The 27837-nt window shown below is 31.7% G+C and overlaps 1 protein-coding gene across 3 annotated transcripts; it reads right to left on the bottom strand.

Annotated features, from left to right (window-relative positions):
- Positions 1-419: 419 nt before the first annotated feature.
- On the bottom strand, positions 420-27520 carry LOC135954976 (uncharacterized). Of its 3 annotated transcripts, XM_065505240.1 has the most exons (17): positions 27296-27518; positions 21702-22647; positions 21390-21635; positions 12906-13190; positions 12344-12841; positions 12034-12279; positions 11682-11939; positions 11254-11622; positions 10950-11177; positions 7527-7823; positions 5920-6302; positions 2535-2655; positions 2077-2468; positions 1864-2019; positions 999-1800; positions 760-936; positions 420-700 (listed from the first exon to the last, which is right to left on the bottom strand). In XM_065505240.1, exons 1-17 carry the CDS (start codon positions 27350-27352, stop codon positions 558-560), a joined length of 5604 nt encoding a protein of 1867 aa, XP_065361312.1. In that variant the 5' UTR covers positions 27353-27518; the 3' UTR covers positions 420-557. The 3 variants fall into 3 exon arrangements, with proteins under 3 accessions (XP_065361312.1, XP_065361309.1, XP_065361311.1); XM_065505237.1 differs by having other exon boundaries at positions 5920-7823; positions 27296-27520; XM_065505239.1 differs by lacking the exon at positions 21390-21635 and having other exon boundaries at positions 5920-7823; positions 27296-27519.
- Positions 27521-27837: the final 317 nt, after the last annotated feature.

Below are 27837 nucleotides of genomic sequence, written 5' to 3'. Positions count from 1 at the left end.
TTTGTGTATCAGTCAGAGCTGAAACTAGAAAAAAACTCAAACAAGAAAATTACTCAAAATGATCACAGATACGAGTGTTGTTTTCATTTTCACATAGCTTTTTTTTACAAATACATTCTCACCACTTGGGGTTTTTCCAACTAAGTTAGGTCTGTGACTGGGTAAATTTAAATCTATGTGTATTTATCTATGGTCGAGGCCGAAGAGAAAAAAGACTCAAACAAAAAAAATTACTCAAAATAATCACACATACAAGTGTTGTTTTTGTTTTCAAAAAGTTTTTTTTACTAATACATTCTCACCATAGCTGAGTTAGGTCTATGATAGCAGTGTTACCGATCTATGTGTATTTATCTATGGTCGAGGCTATTTCCAAAGTTGTGAACTTACACATTTATTATCATAAATTTATATACATATTTCTTTTAAATAAAATAGTTTTCTATTAATTGTCTTTAATTTTTGGCATTACAAATTACTACAAACTAAACTTATTTTAAACAATATTTCGAGATTTAATAAAATTCGAGTTTAGATCCCATTCAAATTAAATTATACTAAAGCTTGCCTTGCTGCATCATCAGATTAATTTTGTCATAAATCCAATCAATATATTTCTCCACACGCACATAAACACCAGGATGATTGGCATAACCACAATGTTGGCCCCATGAAATGATGCCATACAAAGTTTCACCATCTAAAAAATATTGATAGGATTAAAGAAAAATGTTTCCAAAAGTTATTAAATAATTATACCCTCATCAGAACAGACTAAAGGTCCACCCGAATCACCATCACAAGCATCAGCGCTTTCATCCAAGAATCCAGCACAAAACATGCCTTCGGTCATGGCATTGGCATAAACATTTTTCTGGTGACAAACATCATCGGCCAATACGGGCACTTGAGCAGAACGTAAAATATTGGAAGGAGCTGAAACATACAATTTATTGTTAATATTTTATATACAAAATAGTGAAACTTAAACTTCTTACTTGATGTTCCCGATTTAATAGAACCCCAGCCTGATATCGTACACAAACGATTTGTCTCCAAAGTTGCACCCTTTTCGGGCAAACATATGGGTTGTACATAGTCATTGAAACGTACTGGATTCTTGAGTAATATCAAGGCAATATCATTGTTCATATGCTTTTGATCACGGAATTTTTCGTGGATATACCAATTTTCAATATTCGAATCGACTTCTGATGATTCGGCTATATTTGCATAATGATCACCCATGCGCACGAAATACGATCCCTTGGGATAGCCCGCCAAACAATGAGCTGCAGTAAGTATTAGTTTCTTTGAAATGATTACCGCACCACACCAATGACTCGATATGCCTCCACGTCCCCGGGTGCGTATAGTTGCTTGCCAGGGATGACGTCCTCTTTTGGCTATACTACCATTAACAACTCTTTCCTCGGGATGATCGTATTCATCTACCAGATTCGACTTGAAATGTCCACATTTCTTTTGACTGTGCACTGCTTTACTAGAACGTTGCCAGAGTCCCTGGTACAAACCCAAATCATCTAAATCGGATTGTTCAAATTGTAAAGTAGATTCTAGATCTTCAGCTTTAGGTGCTGTTATGGAAGTATTTGGTTTTGAGGGAATTGGCTTGGGACCTGCCAAACATTTAAGTCCTACATCCTCTGTATGATTACAATTGTTTTCACCCCAAGACCAGTGATTACATTCATCAATCTTGGTCTCATTACCCAGACAAGATACTTGGTCCAACCAAATGGGTCCACTGCCAGGACCATAAATGTTCTTAGCGATTTCCTTAACAAACAAAAAGAAGAGATTTAATAAATGAAAAGAAATAAACATTAATTTTATAATTACCGCTTTGCCATAAAAACCAAAGGAATTACAAACAACTTGAGCCTCTTTTAAACCGAAATCATCATCACAAACAGTGCCCCATTCTCCGCGATAAAATACCTCCAGACGTCCCTCATTAGAGCTGCGACCACCTTCCAAACGATATTTAATAGGAGCCTGTAAACAAAGTGTTATGTTATGAAAACTAGCTTAATAAAATTATTCCCCACTTACATTACAAACTTGCTCACTTTCATCCGAACCATCCTCACAGTCGGGAGTTACATCACACAAGAAAGCCGTTGGTATACACTCCTTGGAGGTGCTACACAACCAATAATTATCGGGACACTTTAGTTTGGGTACTTTACACACAACACCCACTACTTCATCGGGTCCACAGTTATTAACACCCCATCCCTTGAAATCACATTCCCTTAAGGAAGTTTCGTTGCCCTTACACTCAACCTCATCCATGGTAAAGTATAAATTAACATCAGAGGGGGCATAATACGAGTTGCCACGTACTTCCATGGCTCCCATTTTAAAGCCCAACTCATGGCATACAACATCAGCATCGGGTAAACCGAATTTATCATCACAAACGTAACCCCATTTGCCAAGAACTATGAGAAAAAGATCGTAAAAAGGAATAGGAAGAATATTCTAAGTTATTGCTTTTATAAACTTACTTTTGACTTCTACTCGCCCCATATTGGAGCTTTGACCTCCCGTTAAACGTAATTCGTAACCCAAGTGCTGACATTGTTGTTCATCCTTACGATTTCCACAATTATTGACACCATCACAGACCTGGGTAAAATTAAGATATAAATAGTTTTCTGGATTAATTGGAATCATTCGATCATTTCTTAATTATTGATTTAATACTAGCTGAATAAAACTTCTCTGCATAGAGAATCAACATGATCGGCAACTAGAAAAAAACTCATACCTAAAATTTACTCAAAATAGTCACATATACGTGTGTTGTTTTTATACCCTTCACCATGAGTGACCCCCAAATAACTTACAAACATGATTGATACATCGATATATCGGGAATTCTTCCGGCTCGGTTGCTATTTAAAATCGAGAAAATCGGCCCACAAATGGCTGAGATATAAGGAAAAAAACGGGACAACCTCGATTTTTGGCCTATTTTTGATCCGATTTTTTTTTTACCAAAAAACTTATTTTGTCAAAAATTTTTTTCAATAATAAAATTAAAAAACAAGTTAGAAAGTATGGTCAGTCAAGCCCGACAATATAATACCCTACACTAAATAAAAGAACAAAAAAAATTTTTTTTTTTAAATATCAATAATTTATATTCGTGACTGATTTTCGGAAATGGGCCTTATATGGGAGCTATGATGGGTTATAAACCGATCACAATGAAATTAGGTCGTGTGATTTATATCTATATGAAAGTTATTTATGTTGAATTTTGTGTGTATACCAAAATTTTTAAGAGATTTATGCACGTTAATGTGATTTTCGGAAGCGGGTCTATATGGGAGCTATGACTAATTATGGACCGATCGTAACAAAATTTGGTGACATGAGTTTCGTATATATAACACTTATTAGGAACGAAATTTGTGTAGATACCTATATAAATTAAACATTTATGATCGATAAAGTCCAATTTCGGGAGGACATTTGTATGGGGGCTAGGTGAAATAACGGCCCGATTTCAGACATTTTCAATAGGATTGATCCATAGGCCAATAAGATTGATCCATATCAATAGGATTGATCCATATCGAAACTTTGCGCATAAGGTTTATATGGACAGACGGACGGACATCGTTTAATCGACTCAGAAAGTGATTCTGAGTCCATCTCGGTATACTTTAATGGGGTGTTAGATTAATATTTTTGGGCGTTACAAACCACTATGGTGGTGTAGAGTATAAAAAAAATTTAAAATGTTTAAAAAAGTTATTTCGAAAAAAAAATTTTTTTAAAAAAATTCTGAATTTTTTTTTAAATTTTAATTTTAAAGTATAATTTGGTCAAGGGTATATAAGATTCGGTACAGCCGAATATAGCTCTTTTACTTGTATTTATTTTCACATTGTTTTATTTACTAATACATTCGCACCACTTAGGTTTTTGACAACTGAGTTAGGTCTACATATGTATATTTCTCAATGCTTCTCTATATAAACTAATATTTTTCTTTTAATAAAAATAAAAATGATAGTCTGTGACGGCCATGTTGTCTTGGTGACATTTGTCAAATCTGTGGTTTATTTACTCAGTAACTGATAAACAATTTCTTTTGTTCCGAATTGAACGATGTCGTTATATGCTACTTAGCGATTCAGCCAGATTTATGCGACTGAGTCATCGAAAATTTTACTTCCTTGACTTCCTTCCAACCGTAGGAAGCCTCGACAAACAAAACCAAATTGAAATTTTGTGGTCTTGAGGAAATGTTTTTACCCGTTGTTTAAGAAGCCTATAAACCGCGTCAGCTAGGTTAAGAATGAAATTTCCTCAATGTAATTTCTTAGAGATTTCATATCAGAACTCCAGGTTTTTCATGGTATCCATAAACAAATTTTTGTATCTAATTCGACTAAAGGTAGGACAGTGGAACATGTAATGTTCCAATATTTCGTTCTCTTCCGCACACGCTCCGATATGACTTCTGAGTGTTGGCCCATTTATATTCAGAATCTATTTTGTGCTCTTTAGATTCAAGTTTCTCCAAAGGAGAATTTATCGAACTCTTCTTTAGTTAATCTTTAAACCTTGGTAAGGTTTTGATATTTTTCAGATTGATGGTATTCATACTTGATCCCATCCTGGATATTTTGTCAGCCTTCTTGTTTCCGATAATGCCATGATGGCTTAAAACCCACATTACCTCAAGATTTGTGGAGTTTATTTCATTCTTACATTGTAAAACATTTCCAGATTTAATATTTCCATTCTTTAAGGTTTTAATAACCGCTTGACAATCCGTAAAAATATAAGTTGGATTTTTGTTATCAATTCTCTTCAACCATTTAATATCCTCCTAAATCACATATAACCCGGATCTCTTAAATATTTTAATAAAACAATAGATTTTATTGAATTTTTCCCTAAAAAATGTTGAGCCAACATTGGGCAACCAAAAATATTGTAGTCTAATTAAAATACATACTCGTACTACTTGTATTTGTAAAAATTTACTGTTTTTTTATACCCTTCACCTTCGTGAGAAGGGTATATATAAGTTTGTAATTTCCACAATATAATTTTCCGACCCTATAAAGTTTATATATTCTGGATCCTTATAGATAGCAGAGTCGATTAAGCCATGTCCGTCTTACTGTTGAAATCAATTTTCTGAAGACCCCAGATATCTTCGGGATCCAAATCTTCAATAATTCTGTCAGACATGCTTTCGAGAAGTTTCCTATTTAAAATCAGCAAAATCGGTCCACAAATGGCTGAGATATGAGGAAAAAAACAGGACAACCCCGATTTTAGACCTATTTTTGACCTATATCTGGATTACTAACTCATAAATATAAACAATATGGATATATAATGATAGATATTTCAAAGACCTTTGCAACGACGTATATAAGACCATAGTAAGTTGGACCTACAATGGGTCAAAATCGGAAAAAATAATCTTTAACCCGAATTTTTTTTCATCAAAAAAAATTTAAAAAACCGAAAAAAAAAATTTTAAAATTTAAAAAAAAAATTTTAAATAACAATTCGAAAAAATTATTTTTTCCAAAAAATTAAAAAAACAACTTTGTAATAAAAAAATAAATTTTGTTTACCTAAAAATATTTAAAATTTTTATTTTAAAGTATAATTTGGTGAAGGATATATAAGATTCGGCACAGCCGAATATAACTCTCATACTTGTTTTAATTTGCTTTTATCATTTCTTGGGAATGGAGAAAGTCCGGGCCATGACAAAGATTAATAAATAAGGAAAGTTAACAAATTTCAGTAAATCCGAATAGAACATCGAGAATAATTGAAATAATTTTTATGTTCGCCAGTTAATTTCTATATTATTTTGATCGAAAAAAATTTCCAATTAATTTCACTAACCTGATGCTGCTCCACGCATTTTCCATTGCCACAATCAAATGGACAATTGCCGCCAACTCTTAAATCAAAATCATAATTTCTCTGAGTAGTAGTAGTAGCCTCTGCTCGAGAATTATAGGAACTTATGGGAGTAGTGGTAACATCAAAAGGATTTGGTAAATTGGGATGTTTCTCATGGAATTCGCGAGTATGTTGATATTTAAAATGATGCGGATCATGTGAATGATGCCTGTGCCAATTGGTATTATGTTCATGAGGGTATGTTAATGGTTTCATACTTGAACGTTCAGATTGTAAGGGTGTCTGATGGAGATTGTAAGATGTTGATGTTTCATGAGTACCCGTATTTGTGGTAGTAACACCTACTAGATTGTGTTGTTCACCTGCAAGTATAAGTTCAACATCTTCTTGATGGGGTGTTGTGGTAGGAACAAGAGTATTTTTATTGGATGGTAGTGGTTTATGAGTAGTGGTCGTTGTGGTGGAAACTAAGCTCATTATATGAGATTGAGCCATTTCGGCTACACTATCGTCTACTTTACTTTCAGAGTCGAGATAGGGTTTTAATAAAAGTTTTAAAGCCGCTTTCATGGCTAGTTCTTGGTCTTGGGTGTCAGGGTTAGGGTCATTCTCTTCATGTTCGCTATTGGCATAAGGAGGAGGATTAAGGCCATAGTATTGGGGTGGTGGAGTACTGGTTATTTTGACATTAGTATTTTCCGAATTCAAGGAATCCCTATAGGTGGGTTTAATGGCCGAATGTTGGGGAATTTTTCTACCCACCCAGGAAGTATTACGTGAATGAGTTACTTCGGCATAGGGTGGACTGTAGTGGGGTTGATGGGGAAATGATTGTATGGTGGCATTGGATAGTTGTGGGTAGCCTGAAATAGGTCTTGTGGGCGTAATGGTTCCCGGAGGCTGAAGTACCTGGGTGGTTGGTTGGTATGGATCTAAAAAAGTTCTAGCGGTGGTTGTGGTTAGTGTATCGGATAATGGGGGCTGTAGACCACCATATAAATTAGAATTATCATTAATATTATGCCTTGAAGAAGATGAGGGTAATTTATCAAAATCATTTAGATTATAAGATATTTGACCCGGAAGTTGATCAATATTTATAGTGGTTAATTTAAAGTCAGAATCTGGTAGAGGTTTTTGACCTGAATCATCATGATTAAAGGGAGGCATGAAATGTGTTGCTGGCCTATAAATTTGAGGTCTGCCCGGATATTGTGGAGAAGGTTGCGGCTGAGGTTGTTGGTTGGGAGGCATAAGCTGTGTGATTACTGGCACACGAGTGTTAGTGTAAACTGTATTTTGACCCTGATGGGGAGGCATTAAATCATGCCTGGGTATATCTACAGGTCGAATGGGTGTCCAAGTGTTTAGGTGTCTTGTATGATTTTGACGATTTGTGGAGGGATAATGTGGAGGTTTATAAGTATTTATAGGTTTTCTGGGGTTATTGGAAAATAATTCCTGTGAATCTTCTTGCGAACCAACTGGTTGAGCATAAACAATGGTCGGTGTAGAAGTAGTACTTGTTGTTGTTGTTGGTGTTAATGATGCTAATGGTGTGCTAAACATTTGACGATTATAATTACGATTCGGTTCAAAAGATCCCTCCTCGTAGATGATGGTGTGCGAGGGTTTATGCTGGTCCACATGCACTCCTGTGCCAGACCAAACGGGTGTCACATCAGGTCTAGCTGGATGATTTTGATGATGAGTATTAGCTGTATGCTGCCAAGTAGAGGTTTGATCATATGTAGAGCCCTGGGGACGGGGTACATTCATGTTGGTCCAACGATTTCCGGTAACTTGCGTATGGACAGTAGCAGGCTGGGTCTGAGTTGTGCCCGAGTTAGACCATTGGGGATTTACAGGGCGATTATTATGGCCTGAAAGTAAAGTGGAAAGAAATAAATGATTTGAGAACATCAAGACAAGACAACATTTCTTAATTAATATATATCGAAAGAATTTAAGGGCATACAAAAGTATATTTTGAAAATCTCATGCAATTTGTATAAATTCAATTTAAATTTTAAGGTTTGTTTAATTAAATCTAGGCCTTATGTTTGAAGAAATTAAAAACATGATTTTTTCAAATGAATATAAGGAGGAAACAAAATGTTCGACAAGGCATCAAACTTTACCCCATTTCAAATTTGTTAAAACACAAGTTCTTATTGGTCATACTAAATTTGAAGTTTCTTAAATTCGCTTTGGTTTGTCATTTATCGAGGTTCAAAGTTCCAATTTGTATAAGAATGTAAGACTAAATAACACAGGTCAACAGCAATAAAAGGCTTCACTAACCACTATATGGATTTGATGCATCATGTTTACCTATGTTCAAAAATGGTAAACTTTTTCAATTCTATGGATAGATTTTTTTTCTAAAATTGTGAATTTTTTTTAGATGTTTCTCCACATAAATTATGATAACTCAAAAAGGGTTAATCCGATATTATTGAAGTAAACTTAGAAAAGTTCAAATTTACATTGTAACAAAAATTTTAACAAAAACAAAACACATGTAAATGTACACTCAAACTACACGCTTGTACGCACACACAATTTTCTGAAAATAAGCGAATTCACTGAATTGTGAATAAATTCGAAAATAATCCATCGATTTTTATGATCGATATCTCATTTTGTTCCTATTACATGTGGCTTTGCGTTAAATTAACAAAACTAAACAATTTCTGCGTTTCGTTTTTTTTAAAACAAATAAATTGGATATTTTTACATAACAAATATATTTTTTGCTTCAATATGTTATTATAACTCCGAAACTACTGAGCCGATTAAAATGCAATATATATGTGAAAATTTATACATAGCACGGGGAAAATGTTTTCAACATTCAATCAATCGAAAGAAGAACATTAACTACTCAATTTTACGTATATAAAACAAAAAAGTTATATTTTGTGAAAATGAGCGAAATCACTTAATTGTGAATAAATTCGAAAATAATCCATCGCTTTTTATGATCGATATTTCATTTTGTTCCTATTACATGTGACTTTGCTATAAATTAACAAAACTAAACAATTTCTGCCGTTTTCGATTTTTTATGATTTTTTAAAACAAAAAATTTGGATATTTTTACATAAAAAATATATTTTTTGCTTCAATTTGTTATTATAACTCCGAAACTACTGAGCCGATTAAAATGCAATATATAAGTGAAAATTTATACATAGCACGGGAAAAGTGCTTTCAACATTCAATCAATCGAAAGAAGAACATTAACTACTCAATTTTATGTATATAAAACAAAAAACTTAAATTTTGTGAAAATGAGCGAATTCACTTAATTGTGAAGAAATTCGAAAAGAATCAATCGATTTTTATGACCGATATCTCATTTTGTTCCTATTACATGTGCCTTTGCGACAAATTAATAAATCTAGACAATTTCTGCCGTTTTCAATTTTTTATGATTTTTTTAAAACATAAAAATTGCATATTTTTACATAAAAAATATATTTTTTGCTTCAATTTGTTATTATAACTCCGAAACTACTGAGCCGATAAAAATGCAATATATATGTGAAAATTTTTACATAGCACGAGGAAAATGTTTTCAATATTCAATCAATCGAAAGAAGAACATTAACTACGCAATTTTATGTATATAAAACAAAAAAGTAAAATTTTGCGAAAATGAGCGAATTCACTTAATTGTGAATAAATTCGAAAATAATCCATCGATTTTTATGATCGATATCTCGTTTTGTTGCTATTACATGTGACTTTGCGATAAATTAATAAATCTAAACCATTTCTGCCGTTTTTGATTTTTTATGATTTTTTTAAAACAAAAAAATTGGATAATTTTACATACAAAATATATTTTTTGCTTCAATTTGTTATTATAACTCCGAAACTACTGAGCCGATTAAAATGCAATATATATGTGAAAATTTGTACATAGCACGGGGAAAATGTTTTCAACATTCAATCAATCGAAAGAAGAATATTAACTACTCAATTTTATGTGTATAAAACAAAAATGTTATATTTTGTGAAAATGAGCGAATTCACTTAATTGTGAATAAATTCGAAAATAATCCATCGATTTTTATGATCGATATCTCATTTTGTTGCTATTATATGCGGCTTTGTGACAGAGTAATAAACCTGAACAAGTTCTGCCGTTTTCGATTTTTCATGATTTTTTTAAAACACAAAAATTTTCACGTAAAAATATATTTTTTGCTTCAATTTGTTATTATAACTCCGAAACTACTGAGCCGATTAAAATGTAATATATAACGGGATTAAAGGTTATGTAAATTTTAAAATTTCTATGTATACTTGAGTAATATCGGACTAACCGTTTTTGAGTTATCATAAATTATGTGGAGAAACATTTGAAAAAATTCACAATTTTGGAAAAAAAATCTATCCATAGAATTTAAAAATTTTAAAATTTTTGTACTACTGGAACCATAATACATCAAACTTGTGTAGTGGTTTAAAAAGCCTCCAAAATTTTTTCAATTTTGTTGCCCTGTGTAATTAGACAATTAGTTATCAAAATATACACAAAATTATCTCGAGAACCAACCCTCCATGATCCACTCTAAATTTTATATATTTTTTTTCTAAACTTTAAGGAAAATCTTTGGAAAATGAAAGATATTTTTTTTGAAATATCCTTTAAATAAGGACGATTTTTAAGCTACATATATCCCTGTTTTTATGAGAAACGAATTTCTATAAAAAAAAATTTAAAATATACTATTCATTAGCTTTAATATGAGATCAAAAATTATCAAATCTGACTAACAATTCTAATGTTATTAAAAGTTTTACTTTAGGTATTTTGCACTTATCTATTAAAAACTATGAATTTTGAACCTATATAAGAGCTAAATTTCAAAATTCCGGAAAACTTTGAATTCTGCATGACCATATATTATAGAATTCAGTAGAGTAAAGTTCAAAAAAATTATTTTTTTTATCGAAAAATTTCCTTTCCTCCTATATCAAAAATTTATTCTCACTCTGACTATAAGTATAATCATAATCACTGCTATAAACTCCATTATTACAACGATCCGTATTCAAAACATTTGCTTCGAAATCGCATATTTTACGCGTCAGACTAAAAACAGTGCCAGGGGCACAATCCATTTCAGTGGTTTGACCATGATCACAAACCAAATATTTATGCCAGTCATAGGGATGCTGATAGAGTCCTTCCACACCAACGGGACAAAGGAATTGAGATGCTAAGGTTAAATTAAAACATAATTTAATAAGGTATTATTGGATCTTAATACAAAAAAAAACATTAGCTAAACTTACATTGAGAATTTAGCGTATTTGTGGTAATTGTGCTAGAACTAGCACTGCTACTCACTGTGTTCTGGGAACAGTCAACTTTATCCTTAAAATCACACACTTCCATGGCCTTATTCCAAGCTGTACCAGGACCACAGTCTTGTACATGAGTCTCGCCATTGGAACACATTAAAAATTTTGTGCAATCATAAGGATGTGGCAAACGACCACTTGCCCCAGGAGGACAACTTACATCATTAGTTTTTGGAGCATTGGGAGCTGATGGTAGAGGAGGACTTAAAACAGCAGATGGTGGAATCATGGCCGTAGAAGGTGGTGCACTTAAATGAGACTGTGGTGTGTTAAAGGGTTCATAGGATCCTGGTTGATAAGCTTAAAATAAAATGTTTAAAATAATTTAATCTAATCATGGCCGAAATGTATCAAAATACCTGTATTTGTAGTAGTCGTTGTTGTTGCTGATCCTGTATAATGATTTTGACTTACGTCTCTATTATAGGAACTACGATCTCCATGATCAACCTCATTTTCATTATGACAAAAACTTCTTGTCACACTAAACACTTGACCGGCTGGACAATTTTCCAATGATATACGTCCATTGGCACAGCGTATGTATTTGTGACAATCATGAGGATGTGGATAAATACCAAAAGTTCCCGGTTGGCAGCTGACTCCTAGATCATGATCTGACAGTAATAACATCATTAATAGGGGAGTTATTTCAAATCGAATTATATTTTAGATTCAAAAAGTTTTAGCATCCTTGTGAAAGATACTTACTGTACTGATCAACAGATTCATTTGAAAACTCATTTTTGGTCGTTGTCAAATACTCTACCCGATCGTATGCCTCCACTTTATCTCTAGGAATGCACTCCTGGCGAGATATACTAAAAACAGCACCATTTAAACAATTGTCAACCACCGTTGCACCTCGAGAACACTCGATATACTTGGTACAATCAAAGGGATTCAAAAAGTAGCCATCCAAACCGGGGGGACACATTAAATAAGTCATGCCATCGACTTTAATTATAGAAAATACATTATTTTTAAATCTTATTTTATAATTATTTCCCCAGAAACTTACCAGAGCCATGTGTTATTTCCATATCAGATATTCTCCACTCCTGGCTATTAGAAGTCTTAGCTAAAGGCACATGATCGTCAGCATTAAGTTCCTCTTTTAAGCCACAAACCTTGCGAGACAAACTAAAAGCTTCACCCGAAGAACACGATTCACTAAACAAACGTCCCCGAACACATTTCAAATATTTCGTCGAATCAAAAGGATGAGGATAAATGCCCGTTAAGCCACCAGGACAATAAACCATATTCTGCATACTATAATGCTCATCGGTTACAGCAAGATTATTGGTCGTTTGTAGCTCACTTAACAAACGAACACGTTCGTGTTTCAACACTTGTGCCGAGGGCTGACATGTGCGTCTGGTTATACTAAATACCTGGGCTCTGCTGCAGGGTTCAATTTTCATTTGACTTTTTATACATTTAACAAATAACTCTGCATTAAAGGGATACAAATGCAGGCCCTCTGTACCGGGTGGACAAGTTATAAGTGTTTGAGCTATTATTCAAAAAAAAGTCTTGTTATTTCATATCAGATCTTTTTGAATTCTTAAAATACTTACAATATTCATAACTAACTTGCGACACAATATAAATAACATGATCACTTTGTTGTATATCATCCAGGGATTCACAATAACCTTTCGATATACTAAACGCTGTACCGGACACACAATTCTGTATGGCCGTATTGCCATTTTTACAATTAATAAATTTCGTATAGTCAAAGGGATATGGAAAGAGTCCCGTAATACCGCCTGGACATAAAATGTCAGCGGTGTGAGGCAAATCTTCATGTTGCTGATTATTTGTAGGAGTAGATGATGGTGGTGGTTTGGCTTGGGTGTCTAGGTTTTGGGGAGAATGTAGGTAATTAAGGTATTCAAAATATGTATATGTATGTTTCAAATTAACTAATATGATTCAAGCAGAGCAATTCAAGCAATATGGGATTTTAATGAAATTTATATATAGCATCTTAAAATTAAAGAATATAACTCGAATTTATATGGTCATATTTTTAAGAAAATCAGTTTTTAAATGAATTTTAATACAAATTGATAGAAATATTGGTCAAAGACCCACAAAAGTATATATTTTATGTTGTTTATAAAATTCTATGACGATCAAACTACGTCTGTCTCTATCGGTTCAATCAAATCAACATTTTTAGAAAATATGTCGATCAGACGTTTCAAAACAATTCAGATACGGTAGGGCCTAAACAAGGACCCCTATATATTTGTTATTGCTAATAACTAAATTATGTTCAACCGACAAAACATTTATATAATAAGTATTACAGAGCTTAAGCTTTGAATTTGGACCTCATGGACCCACCAGTGCACAGTGGTTGCACTTGTATGGAAGAGAGTGACAAAAATAGTAAGAATAAATATATCCCAATAAGCAACCGAAAAATTTAAATTCAAGTATTGGAAATTTTATTGGAATTCAACTTGAATTTCAGCCCCTTTTTCAAGCATTTTTAACGTTATAAAATGTTCAAACTTATTTGTAAATTTTTCTTTTCTTGTCAAACAAATAATAAAAACGATTGAAATATTTTAAAAACAGAAGAACTAATATAAAAATGTTAACTTTTAATAAGCAGAATTAAAGTACATAAGCAAGTCCATTAGCAAAACATATGTAAGTAAAATCAAAATATGTTATTAAAAGAAAAAGATTCACATTATATTCTTTATTTTTTCCGACTTTCCGCAGAATGTTACATCTCCTTCTAAATCCCAACAATTTCCAAAAATGTCTACAGATGAAATGCACCTACATACATATATTTGGCTTCTAAAGAAGATTTCGATAATGCTAAAAAAGAAATAGTGAAGATTACATGAATCATACTTTTAAATGTAAATTTATTCCGATTTCAGTTTAAATAACTTTAATGTACGTATAGTTTTGCAAAATAAAAATAATAAAAACCAAATTTGTTGTTGAATTTAGAACTAGTTAAAAATCAAAGCTTGAATTCTACTATTTTTCGACTTGTATTGAACTATAATTCAAGGGTTGAATTAAACTATATTTCAAAGCTTTAATTCAAGTATATTTTCGATTTGTATTTCACTGTAATTCAATGCTGGAATTCAACTATATTAACATTGTAATGTTCGACTTGAATTCAAGTTTCCTTTTCACTGGAGAATGCTATTGAAATCAAGTATAATACAACTGTATTTCAACCCTTGAAGCTTGAATGTATGACTGGAATTCAACTTGTTTTACACTTGAATTCCAGCAAAAATACTTATTGGGATAGTCTTAAAACTTACACAATATATTTCTGGTGACATTAAAACGATATTATATATACCGCCCATTTTTTATACCCTGCACCATCATAGTGGGGAGGGTTAATTGGGTTCGTGCAGATGTTTGTAACGGGCAAAAATATTGTCCACGCACCCACCTTAAAGTATACCGATCGACTCAAAATCACATTTTAAGTCGATTATACGATGTCCGTCCGTCCGTCTGGCTGACTGGATGGCTGTACATATAACCCTTGTGCGCAAAGTGCAGGTCGCAATTTTGAAGATATTTCAATAAAATTTGGTACATATAATTTGTTCGGCACAAGGACAAAGCCTAATGAAAATGGCTAAAATCGGCCATAAAATTATTTCACCAAGCCCCCATACAAATGTCCTCCAGAAATTGGACTTTATCGGACATAGTATATTGAATATTATTTAAAAAAACTGCAAAAACCTGCAGCTAAATTATATATTATCATAAACTATACACATGTACCAACATGCAGCCACTAATCAGGTCATTGGATTTGGTTGGGAAACTTATTAAAACTTTAAGTCAATTTAAGGTAGTTTAGCAAATTATGTTAAAAAATATTTTTTTTTGATTTATATTTCTTACAAATATTTCACATACCATCCACTATAATTTCCATTTAAAATCATTTTATTTCGACACTTTTTTCATATATACTTTAACAATTGAAGTTTTACTTTGTATTGGCGTTTCTTTTAACGAGCTACTTTTATCTATGCATGTTCACATTTCAATTGCTTTTATTTCAAAAGTACCGTTAGAAATTATCAAAAAAAAATTAAAATAGAAAAATTTGACAACATTATCGACGATTTATTTCGCTAGACCACCAATTATTACCATCATATTTTTTATTTTTGTCGTATGGGCTCAACCACTGTGCAGTGGTCCCCAAAGTAGGACACCTCAGGTATGTTAAATTATACACAGGTCAACAGCAAAAAAAGGCTTCACTAACCACTATATATGTAGATTTGATGTATCATGATTACCTAAGTAAAAAAATGGTAACATTTTTAAATTAATAATAATAAATAATAATAAAATAATCGATATCTCATTTTGTTCCTATTACATGTGGATTTGCGATAAAGTAACAAATGTAAACAATTTCTGCCGTTTTCGATTTGTCGTGATTTTTTTAAAACAAAAAAATGGATATTTTCACATAAAAAATATATTTTTTGCTTAAATTTGTTATTATAACTCCGAAACTACTGAGCCGATCAATATGTATGTATGTGAATATTTATACATAGCATGGGGAAAATGTTTTCTAAATTCAATCAATCGAAAGAAGAACACTAACTACTTCATTTTATGTATATCAAACAAAAAAGTGAAATTTTATGAAAATTCGAAAATAATTAATCGAGTTTTATCTTCGATATCTCATTTTGTTGGTATTGTATGTGGCTTTTCGAGAAAGCAATAAACCTGAACAATTTCTGCCGTTTTCGATTTTTCATGAATTTTTTTAAACACAAAAATTTGCTATTTTTACATTAAAAATTTATTTTTTTCGTCAATTTGTTATTACAACTCCGAAACTACTGAGTCGATTAAAATGTAATATATAACGGGATTAAAGGTTATGTAAATTTGAACTTTTCTAAGTTTACTTCAATAATATCGGACTAATTTTTTTTGAGTTATCAAAAATTATGTGGAGAAACATTTAAAAAATTCACATTTTTATAAAAAAAATTTAAAAAAAAAATCTATCTATAGAATTTAAAAATTTTACCATTTTTGTACTACTGGAACCACAATACATCAAAATTGTGTAGTGGTTTAAAAAGTCTCCAAAATTGTTTCGATTTGTTGCCTTGTGTAATTCATAAAACTACCAGTAGATGTCACTGTGTATATAAATAGTAACAACGAGTTGCAGAGTTAGTAGGCGCTGCACAGTGGTATGAGAATAAAAAAAGAGGGAAATAAATCTGTAACTTCTAAACCCTTACGCCGATTTTAATGAAATTTCACATGCGCAAAGAGGAGGTGTAGTCGAGTTTAAGTTTTGAACTTGGACCTCATGACCCCACCAGGAGCGGGACCAGGGGTTCCCAAAATAGGACAAATCGGGTATGTTCAATTTTTAAAATGATCCTATTTCTTCGTTTGTGTTCCGATTTAAAAAAATAGCTATCAATTATCTCTTATAGCTTAGGAGACGTTCGCATTTGAAAATTTAATTTTCAACATTTTTACCCACCCTACACCAGTTTTTTTGTGACCCCGGTTCCAAATATTCTCCGATTGCATGACTGAGTCCAAAGTTACATGCATTTGAATATAAAAAAATTAAAAAGGCGATTTTTCGCAATTTTTTTGGGAAAAAAGTACTTTTATTCTTTTTAAGTTATCTAAAAATTTTCTAAGAGGATGTATAATTAATTTGTACTTTTTGAAAAGATAACTTTACGCCAAATATTTTAAATGAAAAAAAAACATTTATAATTTTTGATACCAATGGGATCAAGTCCATTCAAAAAATGCCTATTTTTTATGTAAAATTCAATTTTAGGGCAAAAATTCTCAAATCACATACTCGACATCAAAATATAGGAACCTATTTTAGATGGCCCAATAAGTTTTTAATTATTTTGTAAAGTGTTCCGATAACCCCGCCCCTATTATGGATATTATAGCCAAAAAACGAAAAAATCCCATTTTTGGATTTTTCAATATTTTTTAGGGAATTGCGGGATACTTGATTACAAATTTTTTTATTTTTCCATTTTAAATAGAAAAATCTACATAACTGTGAAATTTCATTAAAAAATATTCATAAATAAAAATTTTATTTCAATTTGAAAAATTTGTATCTATGCAAAAACTCAATAAAAAACATTTTTTGTCATATTATTCAAAAAAGTATTCCATGAATTTTTTAATTGTCAAAAGTTATATACATTTTTGAAAAGTAGACAATATCTTCTATCCATTGATATATAACATGTCTACCTTATGTTTTTTACGTGTCAAATAAATTAGGGAAAACTTAACAACTCGCAGATAATTCTCAGCAAGTTGCTAAGTTTTCCCTAATTTATTTGACACGTAAAAGAGGAAGTGTAGTCGAGTTTAAGTTTTAAATTTGGACCTCATGAGCCCACCAGGAGCGGGACCAGGGGTTCCCAAAGTAAGACACCTCGGGTATGTTCAATTTTTAAAATTATCCTATTTCTTCGTTTGTGTTCCCAAAAATGGGATTTTTTCGTTTTTTGGCAAATATCCCCCGAAGAAATTGGATAATTTTTAAAATTGAAAATACCCGAGGCACAATAGTGTATAATCATATACACCATTATTTTTTATTATTGCAAAATAAGAATCTGCATAACTGATTCTATGTGTGGTCAAAATTTGGTGAAATTCTACTTCCACAAAGTTGGTCAAAAGATCAATTGAAATATTACTTTTGTTCTAGATGTCTACTAACACAAAAATTTCGAAATGGCAAAAAAATTATATACTATTGTTTTATTAAGGGACGATATGTCATTATTGGAACCATGTCTTTTTTCAAAATTTTACCTCTAGCAAAAAATGGGGCAAGGACGGGCAGCTGGGAATTTTTGCATTAGGTAAAGGAATAATCAAAGAACCTATTTTGAAAATATGGCAAATATAGAAATTGATAGTTTTTTTATTTTCCTTCAAAGTTGAGAAATATTGAAAAAATGGATAGTTGGTAAATATCGATTTACCTGTAGTGCGATTCACTAACTTTTAACGAACCGACAATCGTAATGTTTATCGACATAAATAATCGCTTGCAGTAACGATAGTGTGATTCAGTAGTGCGATTCACTAACTTTTATAACGATAATCGTATCGTTAAAATAAATATAACGAAAATTTATCGAATTTGCTATTCAGTAACATTTTTAACGACATTCGCTGTCGGTTGAAGTCAGCTGTTACTTAAAGCAGTTTTTTTTTCGTTATGTTAGCGACAATAATTTAAGTTGTGTTTATTTAATCGATAAAGTGTATTTGCAATTTTTTCTTCGTCATCTTCATCTTTTGTAGCTGGAACTATCGTAAAAATAATGGAAACACAATTTTGTTTACTTAACTTATTAATATTTACAATAAAATATAAGAAAATAAGCTGAAAAATAGGGGAATTTGAAGATTATACAACTAATTATTCACCTGGAAGAAGTACTTATTTTTGTTCGCGATGTCCCAAAAGTAATCCTTTACATTTTGGAAGGAAATAAGTTGTTTTGTTAGTAGAATTATTCATAAAATTATGTATTTACTAAAAAAAAAAAATAAAAAAAAGTAAGTCGCATCCAAGTGTCGAACCAATAACCTTCCGATTGCTAGTCAACGTTGCACTCACTACACCAGTGGTTAATTATTTTATTGTGTGTCAAATAATGGTTTTCTACTTTTCGCTTATTTTGATATTTTGTAGACAGAGATGTCATATCTTAAACAATCGTTAAAAATAAATTACTGAATCACACTATCGTTACTGCAAGCGATTATTTATGTCGATAAACATTACGATTGTCGGTTCGTTAAAAGTTAGGGAATCGCACTACAGTAATTTATTTTTAACGATTGTTTAAGATATGACATCTCTGTCTACAAAATATCAAAATAAGCGAAAAGTAGAAAACCATTATTTGACACAAAATTAAATAATTAACCAGTGGTGTAGTGAGTACAACGTTGACTAGCAATCGGAAGGTTGTTGGTTCGACACTTGGCTGCGACTTACTTTTTTTTATTTATTTTTTTTAGTAAATACATAATTTTATAAATAATTCTACTAGCAAAATAACTTATTTCAGTCCAAAATGTAAAGGATTACTTTTGGGACATCGGGAACAAAAATAAGTACTTCTTCCAGGTGAATAATTAGTAGTATAATCTTCAAATTTCCCTATTTTTCAGCTTATTTTTTATATTTTATTGTAAATATTAATAAGTTAAGTAAATAAAATTGTGTTTCCATTATTTTTACGATAGTTCCAGCTACAAAAGATGAAGATGACGAAGAAAAAATTGCAAATACACTTTATCGATTAAATAAACACAACTTAAATTATTGTCGCTAACATAACGAAAAAACAAGTAAGAGTGCTATATTCGGCTGTGCCGAATCTTATATACCCTTCACCAAATTATACTTCAAACTTTTAAATATTTCTAGGTAAACAAAATTTATTTTTTTTTTTTCCATTTTTTTAATTTTTTGGAAAAAAATTTTTTTCTATTGTTATTTTTTTTTTTTTTAAATTTTAAAATTTTTTTTTTTAAATTTTAAAATTTTTTTTTTTTAATTTTAAATTTTTTTAAATTTAAAATTTTTTTTTTTTAAATTTTAAAATTTTTTTTTTTTTTTAAATTTAAAATTTTTTTTTTTTAAATTTTAAAAAAATATTTTTTGTTTTTTAAATTTTTTTTTTTTGAAAAAAAAATTCGGGTTAAACATTTTTTTCCCGATTTTGACCCATTGTAGGTCCAACTTACTATGGTCTTATATACGTAGTTGCAAATGTATTTGAAATATCTATCATTAGATATCCATATTGTCTATATTAATGTCTTAGTAATCCAGATATAGGTAAAAAAATAGGTCAAAAATCGAGGTTGTCTTGGTTTTTTCCTCATATCTCAGCCATTTGTGGACCGATTTTGCTGATTTTAAATAGCAAAATTCTCGAAAGCATGTCTGACAGAATTATTGAAGATTTGGATCCCGAAGATATCTGGGGTCTTCAGAAAACTGATTTCAACAGACAGACAGACAGACAGACAGACAGACAGACGGACAGACAGACAGACAGACAGACAGACGGACATGGCTTAATCGACTCCGCTATCTATAAGGATCCAGAATATATATACTTTATAGGGTCGGAAATGAAAAATGTAGAAATTACAAACGGAATGACAAACTTATATATACCCTTCTCACGAAGGTGAAGGGTATAAAAAACTGCTTTAAGTAACAGCTGACTTCAACCGACAGCTAATGTCGATAAAAATGTTACTGAATAGCTTATTCGATAAATTTTCGCTATATTTATTTTAACGATACGATTATCGTTATAAAAGTTAGTGAATCGCACTACTGGACAAATATTTATCGATTTACCTGGACAAATGTTTATTATTTTTATAATGAATAGATCTATCTAGATGAATAGATCTATCTAGATAACCTACAATCAAAAATAGTGACGATCCGTTACATAGTTTTCGATATATTGTATCTGAAAGCGGACCAAATTACATAAAAATGGTATGTTTTTTTGAAAACTGAAAATCAGTCTATATCTTCTGAACCAAAAATCTTATTGTAATAAGAGTAGCATATTTGAAATCGTTGGACAATTTACTGTAAATAAGGTTTATTCAGTTTATTTTGCAACCTCATTTGTTCTACGGGCGCCACTGTGCGCTGATTCTGAATTAAATTAGTATTGAGTCCCCAGTACCCAAATATTCAATACCTTTACAACTACACTTGATGTGCAAACCACGGATTGAGAAGTCTGAGATTGAATAGTAAGACATATTTATGATTCACAATATAATTATTAGGATAATAGGATGAAAAATGTAAAAATAATGAAAATAAATGATGAATTAATAAAAAAAATAATGATTTAATCAAAATATAAGAAAGCAATAACATTCCAAAGCGCAAAATTTCAAATATTAAAAGCCAATTTAAAAAAAAAAAACGACCAACTCACGACTATTTTCACTTGAAACAACTGTCGATTCTGTTTCAGTGTCAGGCCAAGTACAGCCCGAACAACATTTGACCTTGTGTTTATAATCACAAAGCAAACGTGCACTATCGAAAGCAGTACCGGGGCCACAATCTTGTATATAAGTGGCGCCATTAGAGCACTGTAAAAATTTTGTACAATCATGGGGATGGGAATACAAACCAGCAGCATTTGGGGGACAGGTTATTTCATTTTTAGCTAATTTTTCTGATTTTATTTTTTTCGTGATTAGTTTGGAAAAAGTAACAATTTTAAAGAATTTGTTCAACTTACCTTGTCTGTAGGATGGAGCTCCCTGTTCTCCTTCTCTGCCTGAACAATCAACTTTGTGCTTAAAATCACACACTTTCATGGGTATACTGTAAGCAGTGCCGGGTCCACATTGTTGTATATGCATTTTGCCATGGGCACAGTTTATGAAACGTGTACAATCCGATGGATGTGGCTGCAAACCCTCAGCACCGGTAGGACATAAAACCTCAACATTGTCGTTGGTGGTGCCAGTATAACGACCAGCTCTATAATTAGGTTGAGCTGGTTGCTTTAAGCTGCCATGGCTGGGAGATGCTGATGCTACCCCAGATTGAACACCTAAAACACCCAAGGCTGCTTCACACTTCACCTTATCGGGACGATCGCATTCCAATGTCTCCGGATTGAAAACAGTGCCAACCGAACAGGTTTGTATATGACCTCTACCATGCCAACAATTTAAAAAGCGTCGACAATCATAAGCATACGGCAATTGACCCGTATGTCCCGATGGACATCCAGTATAATATTCGGTAACAGAATTTTCAGAATTTTGCCAATTTCCCGACGTTTGTAAGGGAGTATTCCCTCTACGATCGTAAATGGGTTGTGGTGACTGGGGTTGTTGGTGCTGCTGCTGCTGTTGGGGCTGGTGCTGGGACAGGGGTTGTGTATAATGTTGTTGGTGTTGGTGACGAGTCTGCTGGTGTACCGCTGTTGGTGTTTGCTGATAATAGCCACCTTCACGTTGTTGTTGCTGATACGAATTATCATTGTGCGCATAATGATGTGTTATTGAGGGCTGATAATCTCTGTCATTATTGCCGCCGCTGCCACTGGCACTGTGTTGATGATAATGTCCATGTGTTGGTGTATATTGTTGGTTTTGTTGTTGATGATGATGATGATAGACATGAGTTATCGGTTGCTGTTCATAAACTCTGGTTTTAATTCCTGTATTATAAGTCTAAAATAAAACATAAAACAAAACTTGTGTTTAATTCAAAATGACCTAATTATTTAAGTTGTTATTTAAAATTCTAAATTTAACTAAAAATTCACACATAACAGTAATAACAACATTTTACCGAAGCCTTAAGATCTGGTCCAGATTTGTAAGAAACTGAGGCAGTCGCGTTAAACTGAGAGAAACTTTATATCTTCTATATAAATAAAAATCAAATGTCGTTCGTTGGTAATCGCATCACTTGGGAACAGCTGCACTGATTTGGCTAATTATACCCTTCACCATGAGTGGCAAGGTATATATAAGTTTGCCATTCCGTTTGTAATTTCTACATTTTTCATTTGCGACCCCGAAAAGTATATATATTCTGGATCCCCAAAAAACTTATATACACGATTCATACATCAATATCTCCGAAATTCTTCGGGCTCGGTTGCTATTTAAAATCGAGAAAATTGGTCCACAAATGGCTGTGATAGAAGGAAAAAACCAAGACAACCTCGATTTTTGACCCATATCTGGATTACTAAATCATTAATATAAACAATATAGATATCTAATGATAGATATTTCAAAGATCTATGCAACGACGTATGTATATAAGACCATAGTAATTTGGACCTACAATGGGTCAAAATCGGAACAAATATTTTTTAACCCGAATATGTTTTTTTCACCAAAAAATTTTTTTTCACTAAATATTAAAAATTAAAAAAAAAATTTTAAAATTAAAAAAAAAAATAATTTTTTTAAATTAAAAAAAAAAATTCGAAAAAACAACTGGAAAAAAATTTAAATTTTGTACCTAAACATATTTAAAATTTTTATTTTAAAGTATAATTTGGTGAAGGATAACCCAACTTAGGTTTTTGCGGAAAGAAAAATTGACCACGCCCACTTTTCTTAATTTAAATCGGAGAACGGCTGTACCGATTTTTTTTTTAATGTTCGTAGTAGAAAATACAACATTCTCAAGAACAGTTGCAGCTAAGCAAACTGATCGTTTGGGATGAGTGCATAATGGACCGTAAAATGTCTTTGATAGCATTAGACAAAACAATGCAAGATTTACGAAACAATTAAAGACGGTTTGGATTCTGTTGGCAGGTGATTTTAGGCAAACATTGTCAGTGATTCCACGTCAAGAAACTCAAACTGACTACAAATATGCATGTCGAGTAGTAGAACGACCAATCTGGAAACGATTTTTCAAAGCAATTGCTGGACATTTTCAATGGCAAATTCCTCGCTATATTCAATTTCCCGTCGCTTTCTGCCAGTTTACCGAATCAAAATTCGAACTCATCCGCAAGGTGCTTCCAAACATTCATGATTGGTCACTCTGATTCAAAGTGAAATTGCAAATTGGTGAAGTAGAAATCGGTGGATTCGGTTACTTCCCAAGATGATGTCCTCAACTATCCAAGTGTCTTTAAACTCGCTGGAATTAAACACAAGCAGCAGGATTCATCCAAAAGCAGGGAAATTGGGTACCATACGAATTAAAACCGAGAGACCTTGAAAGACGATTTTGCATGAAATGATGTTTGATCGCTATAAAAGAATATCATTTTTGCACCGAATCATTACTTGCGATGAAAAATGGATGCATTGCGATAATCCGAAGTGTAAGCGATTGTAAGTGAAGCCGGCCAACTAGCCGAATCGACACCAAAGCCAAATATTCATGGCGCTAATATAATTGGATGGGACAAAAGGGTCTTATCTATTATAAGCTGCTGATATCTGGCCAGACCATCACGGGGAACCTGTACCGAACACAACTGATTCGCTTGAAGCGAGAACTCTCTGAAAAACGGCAAAGCACGGATCCACGAAAACGCTCCTTACTTGTATAACCCCATATGTTTCTGTAAATAACGTGACAGTAAGCATTTTTCTGAAAATCTCAGTTTTTGGAATACATTTTCCCCGTTTTAGGAATTTCGGTATTTGAAAATAAAAAATGTCAAAACTTCTAATGCCATTGATTTAAAGACATTTGAGTCTATATTGGTCCCAAATCTTGTTATGATATCTTTAACTGTTAAAATTTTACATTAAGTCAAATTTTATATTTTTATTCGTGGAAAATCACAATATTATATTTTTTTTAGTTTTTAAGGTAAATTAAGTTCCAAAATTTTATAATATTATTTAATTTTACTAAAATATTAATCCTCAAGTCACAATGTATTCAACAGTGTCAAATACTTATATAAAAAGCCTTTATTTACTCCTCAGAAATTCTACAAACCTTGCCCCCTTTGACAAATTTGTACATTTTTTCATATAATGCGTGCAAAAATCTGTTACACTAAGATTTCTGTTAAGTCAGTATGTGTTTGAATTCAAAATTTACATTTGATATGTTAGTAACATTTTGTACGATTTTTGTAAATCAACTCGAAATCATCTCAGCTCAAACCATGTGAAATTTCGTAACAAAATCTCCAATAGTTCCCAAGATACCGAATTATTTCCAAAAAAGTTTCTAAACCACTGTGCATCAGCTACATGTTGCAATACCAGTTAAAAACTATTTAGAATGAAGTGTTTGGGAAGTTTTGCCTCACCCGCTTTATAGTCCAAACCGTGCCCCGTCCGACTAACAATTGTTTCGATCGATGCAGAACACTATTTCTGGGATACGCTTCACTTTGGAACAGAGTATCCGAAATTGGATTGATTCGTTATTGGCTTCAAAAGATGAGCAGCTCTTTTGGGTCGGAAGGGAAAAGATCATGGCTAACAATGACGAATACTTTGAATAAATTGAAAAATTGGGTGACAAATCGTGATAGTAGTTTTCTCAGCCATTTGGGGTCCGATTTTCTCGATTTTAAATAGCCAATCTAAGTTGGACTATAGCTGTTATATCGATGTATCGATAATGTATAGAAGTTATTTGGGGGCTTCGGAAAGTTGATTTCAACATACAGCCGGTGGCTATATCATCAACTCCGCTATATATAACGATTTAAATGAAAAATGCGGAAATTACAAAAGAAATGACAAACTTATGTACTCCCTTGCCACTAATGGTGAAGGGTATAACAATTGTGTAAAGCCTATTTGTAATAGATTTGAATTGGAGAAAAATTGGATTTGAATTGAAAAAAACTTAAAATATTCGATAAGGAATTAATTCTATAAAGAATCAATTCTCAATGGAATAAATTCTATAAATATTAAGAAATCAAATTTAATTTAAAAATTAATTCATTTGTACCTTTGATGTCATCTACTGTAGATTTCAATAAACTCAATTATGGAAAAGAAAAATATGTATTTTCATAATTTAAAATTATTACCCAAGCCTTGAATTATAGTCAAGCAATTGAATTACAGTTGTATTACACTTTATTTCAATAGCATTCTCCAGTGAAAAGGAAACATAAATTCAAGCCATATGTTTTTTGTTTGAAATATATTTAATTTTCATATATTTTAAAAGTCTAAAACATAATTACTTTGCATTCAAGTCAAATTCCAACAAAATGTGCAAGTGCTTGAATTTTTGGGGCTTTGGTTCTTACTAGGATGGCATGAATTTATGTTTCCTTTTTACTGGAGAATGCTATTGAAATAAAATGTAATACAACTGTAATTCAAGTGCTTGACTATAATTCAATGCTTGAATTACACTAGCTTTCAACTTGAATTCCAATAAAAATGCTTGTTCCCATTAAAAAGGAAACATAAATTCAAGTCATATGTTTTTTATTTGAAAAATATTTATTTTTTTCAAATATTTCAACAAAATGTTGAATTACTTGAATTTTTAGGGCTTTTGAGATGAGCTGAAAAGGGGTTTTTAGGTGTAAAACCCAAATGTAGCCAACATTAATAGTTCAGGGCGGTAAAAACATTATTCAGTGCGAAACGGGACGTCATAATGCTTTTTAAAAAATTATCACAATAGCAAACAGCTTTTGCCTCCCTCCACGATCACTGTGCATCGTAAATTGCGTTAATTAAGAAGTAATTTTATGGCATCATTTGTTGCATGCAGTTTTTTTTTTACTCTTTCTTTTTTTCAAATTCAAGGCATCACAATCAATTAAGGTCCACCATCGCAACTAATTGTACTATTTGTTACAAACAGCAACTCATTAAAAGAATTTATTTAAGACTTTCATTCAGAAAATAAAATAAAAAAAACTTATTTACATACACACTCAAATACACTTTGTTTTTTAAATTCAACACAAACTCACACACCTACATTTACGAGTACTCTAGAAAAAAACGCGCAAATAATAAAAAAAACGCAAAAATTAAATTTGTTTTCTAAAGAAAATTAAAAAATAAAATATACGAATACAAAAAAGAAACAAGACAAATGTTATCACCTACTAGCTGATCTTTATTATCATTATTTATTTATATTTAATTCATACAAAAAAAAAAAACACAAAAACACACTTGAACAATTTAAATAAAATTCTTAAGAATTCATTATTGGGGAAAAACACACTCTATTTATCTCATTAATTTCTTTTTTATATATTTTTTTTTAATTGCTGCAGTCGTGGTCTAATTTCCTTATTTGTACTAATGACCACACACTTAACTTGCTAATTTAGGCAATAATGTTTAGAATTTTTCTTTTTTTATTTGGAATACGATAATTTTGAATACTAACCGCTTGCACAAAATTTGTGTAAAATATACACATAAATATTGTTATTATTTTCCACATCTTAAGACATTTATTATGTTTTTTTGTTTGTTTGTTTTATGTTTTATTTATTAAAAGTTTAATTGTTTTCCCACGGAAAATCCTTTTTTTTATTTTTTTTCTCGTCAAACACTTTCTTCCGTTATTTTTCCAACGATCCGTATTTCTCGAAATGCAAATGAGTTTTAAATTCTGTACGAGCAATAATTCCCTAATTAAAAGTTGTTTTTTTTTAATTTGTTTCGGTCTTTGTATTAATGCTGTTGTTTTCCTTTTATGAGAGCAATTTGTTTCTTCAATTGCTCTCTATGATCTGTATTATCAATTCACATCTTGGGTATTACTTTAAACCGATGCCGTGTTTGACGGGCTTACAATACATTGCTTAGGGTACTGCTCCACGTTCAATATATATTGTGATATTTGGATAGCGATCAATTGTAATTGATCATTCAAAATTAGGTTATTCTGCGATTTAGATCGCAATCCATCAATATTGCATGCTA

Source organism: Calliphora vicina, chromosome 3 (assembly GCF_958450345.1).
Source record: "Calliphora vicina chromosome 3, idCalVici1.1, whole genome shotgun sequence".
NCBI classification, from domain to species: Eukaryota; Metazoa; Arthropoda; class Insecta; order Diptera; family Calliphoridae; genus Calliphora; species Calliphora vicina.
The sequence above is the reverse complement of the archived record's forward strand: the minus strand, read 5'-3'. Positions and strand labels throughout refer to the sequence as shown.

Excerpts from the sequence above, each read along its gene's own strand:
- LOC135954976 (XM_065505237.1), bottom strand. The coding sequence starts at position 27,352 with ATGTGGAAAATAATAACAATATTTATGTGTATATTTTACACAAATTTT. Across the intron at positions 2,469-2,534 it reads GGGGCGAGTAGAAGTCAAAA|TTCTTGGCAAATGGGGTTAC; the intron begins GTAAGTTTATAA and ends TTTTTCTCATAG. Across the intron at positions 701-759 it reads TTTAGTCTGTTCTGATGAGG|ATGGTGAAACTTTGTATGGC; the intron begins GTATAATTATTT and ends AATATTTTTTAG.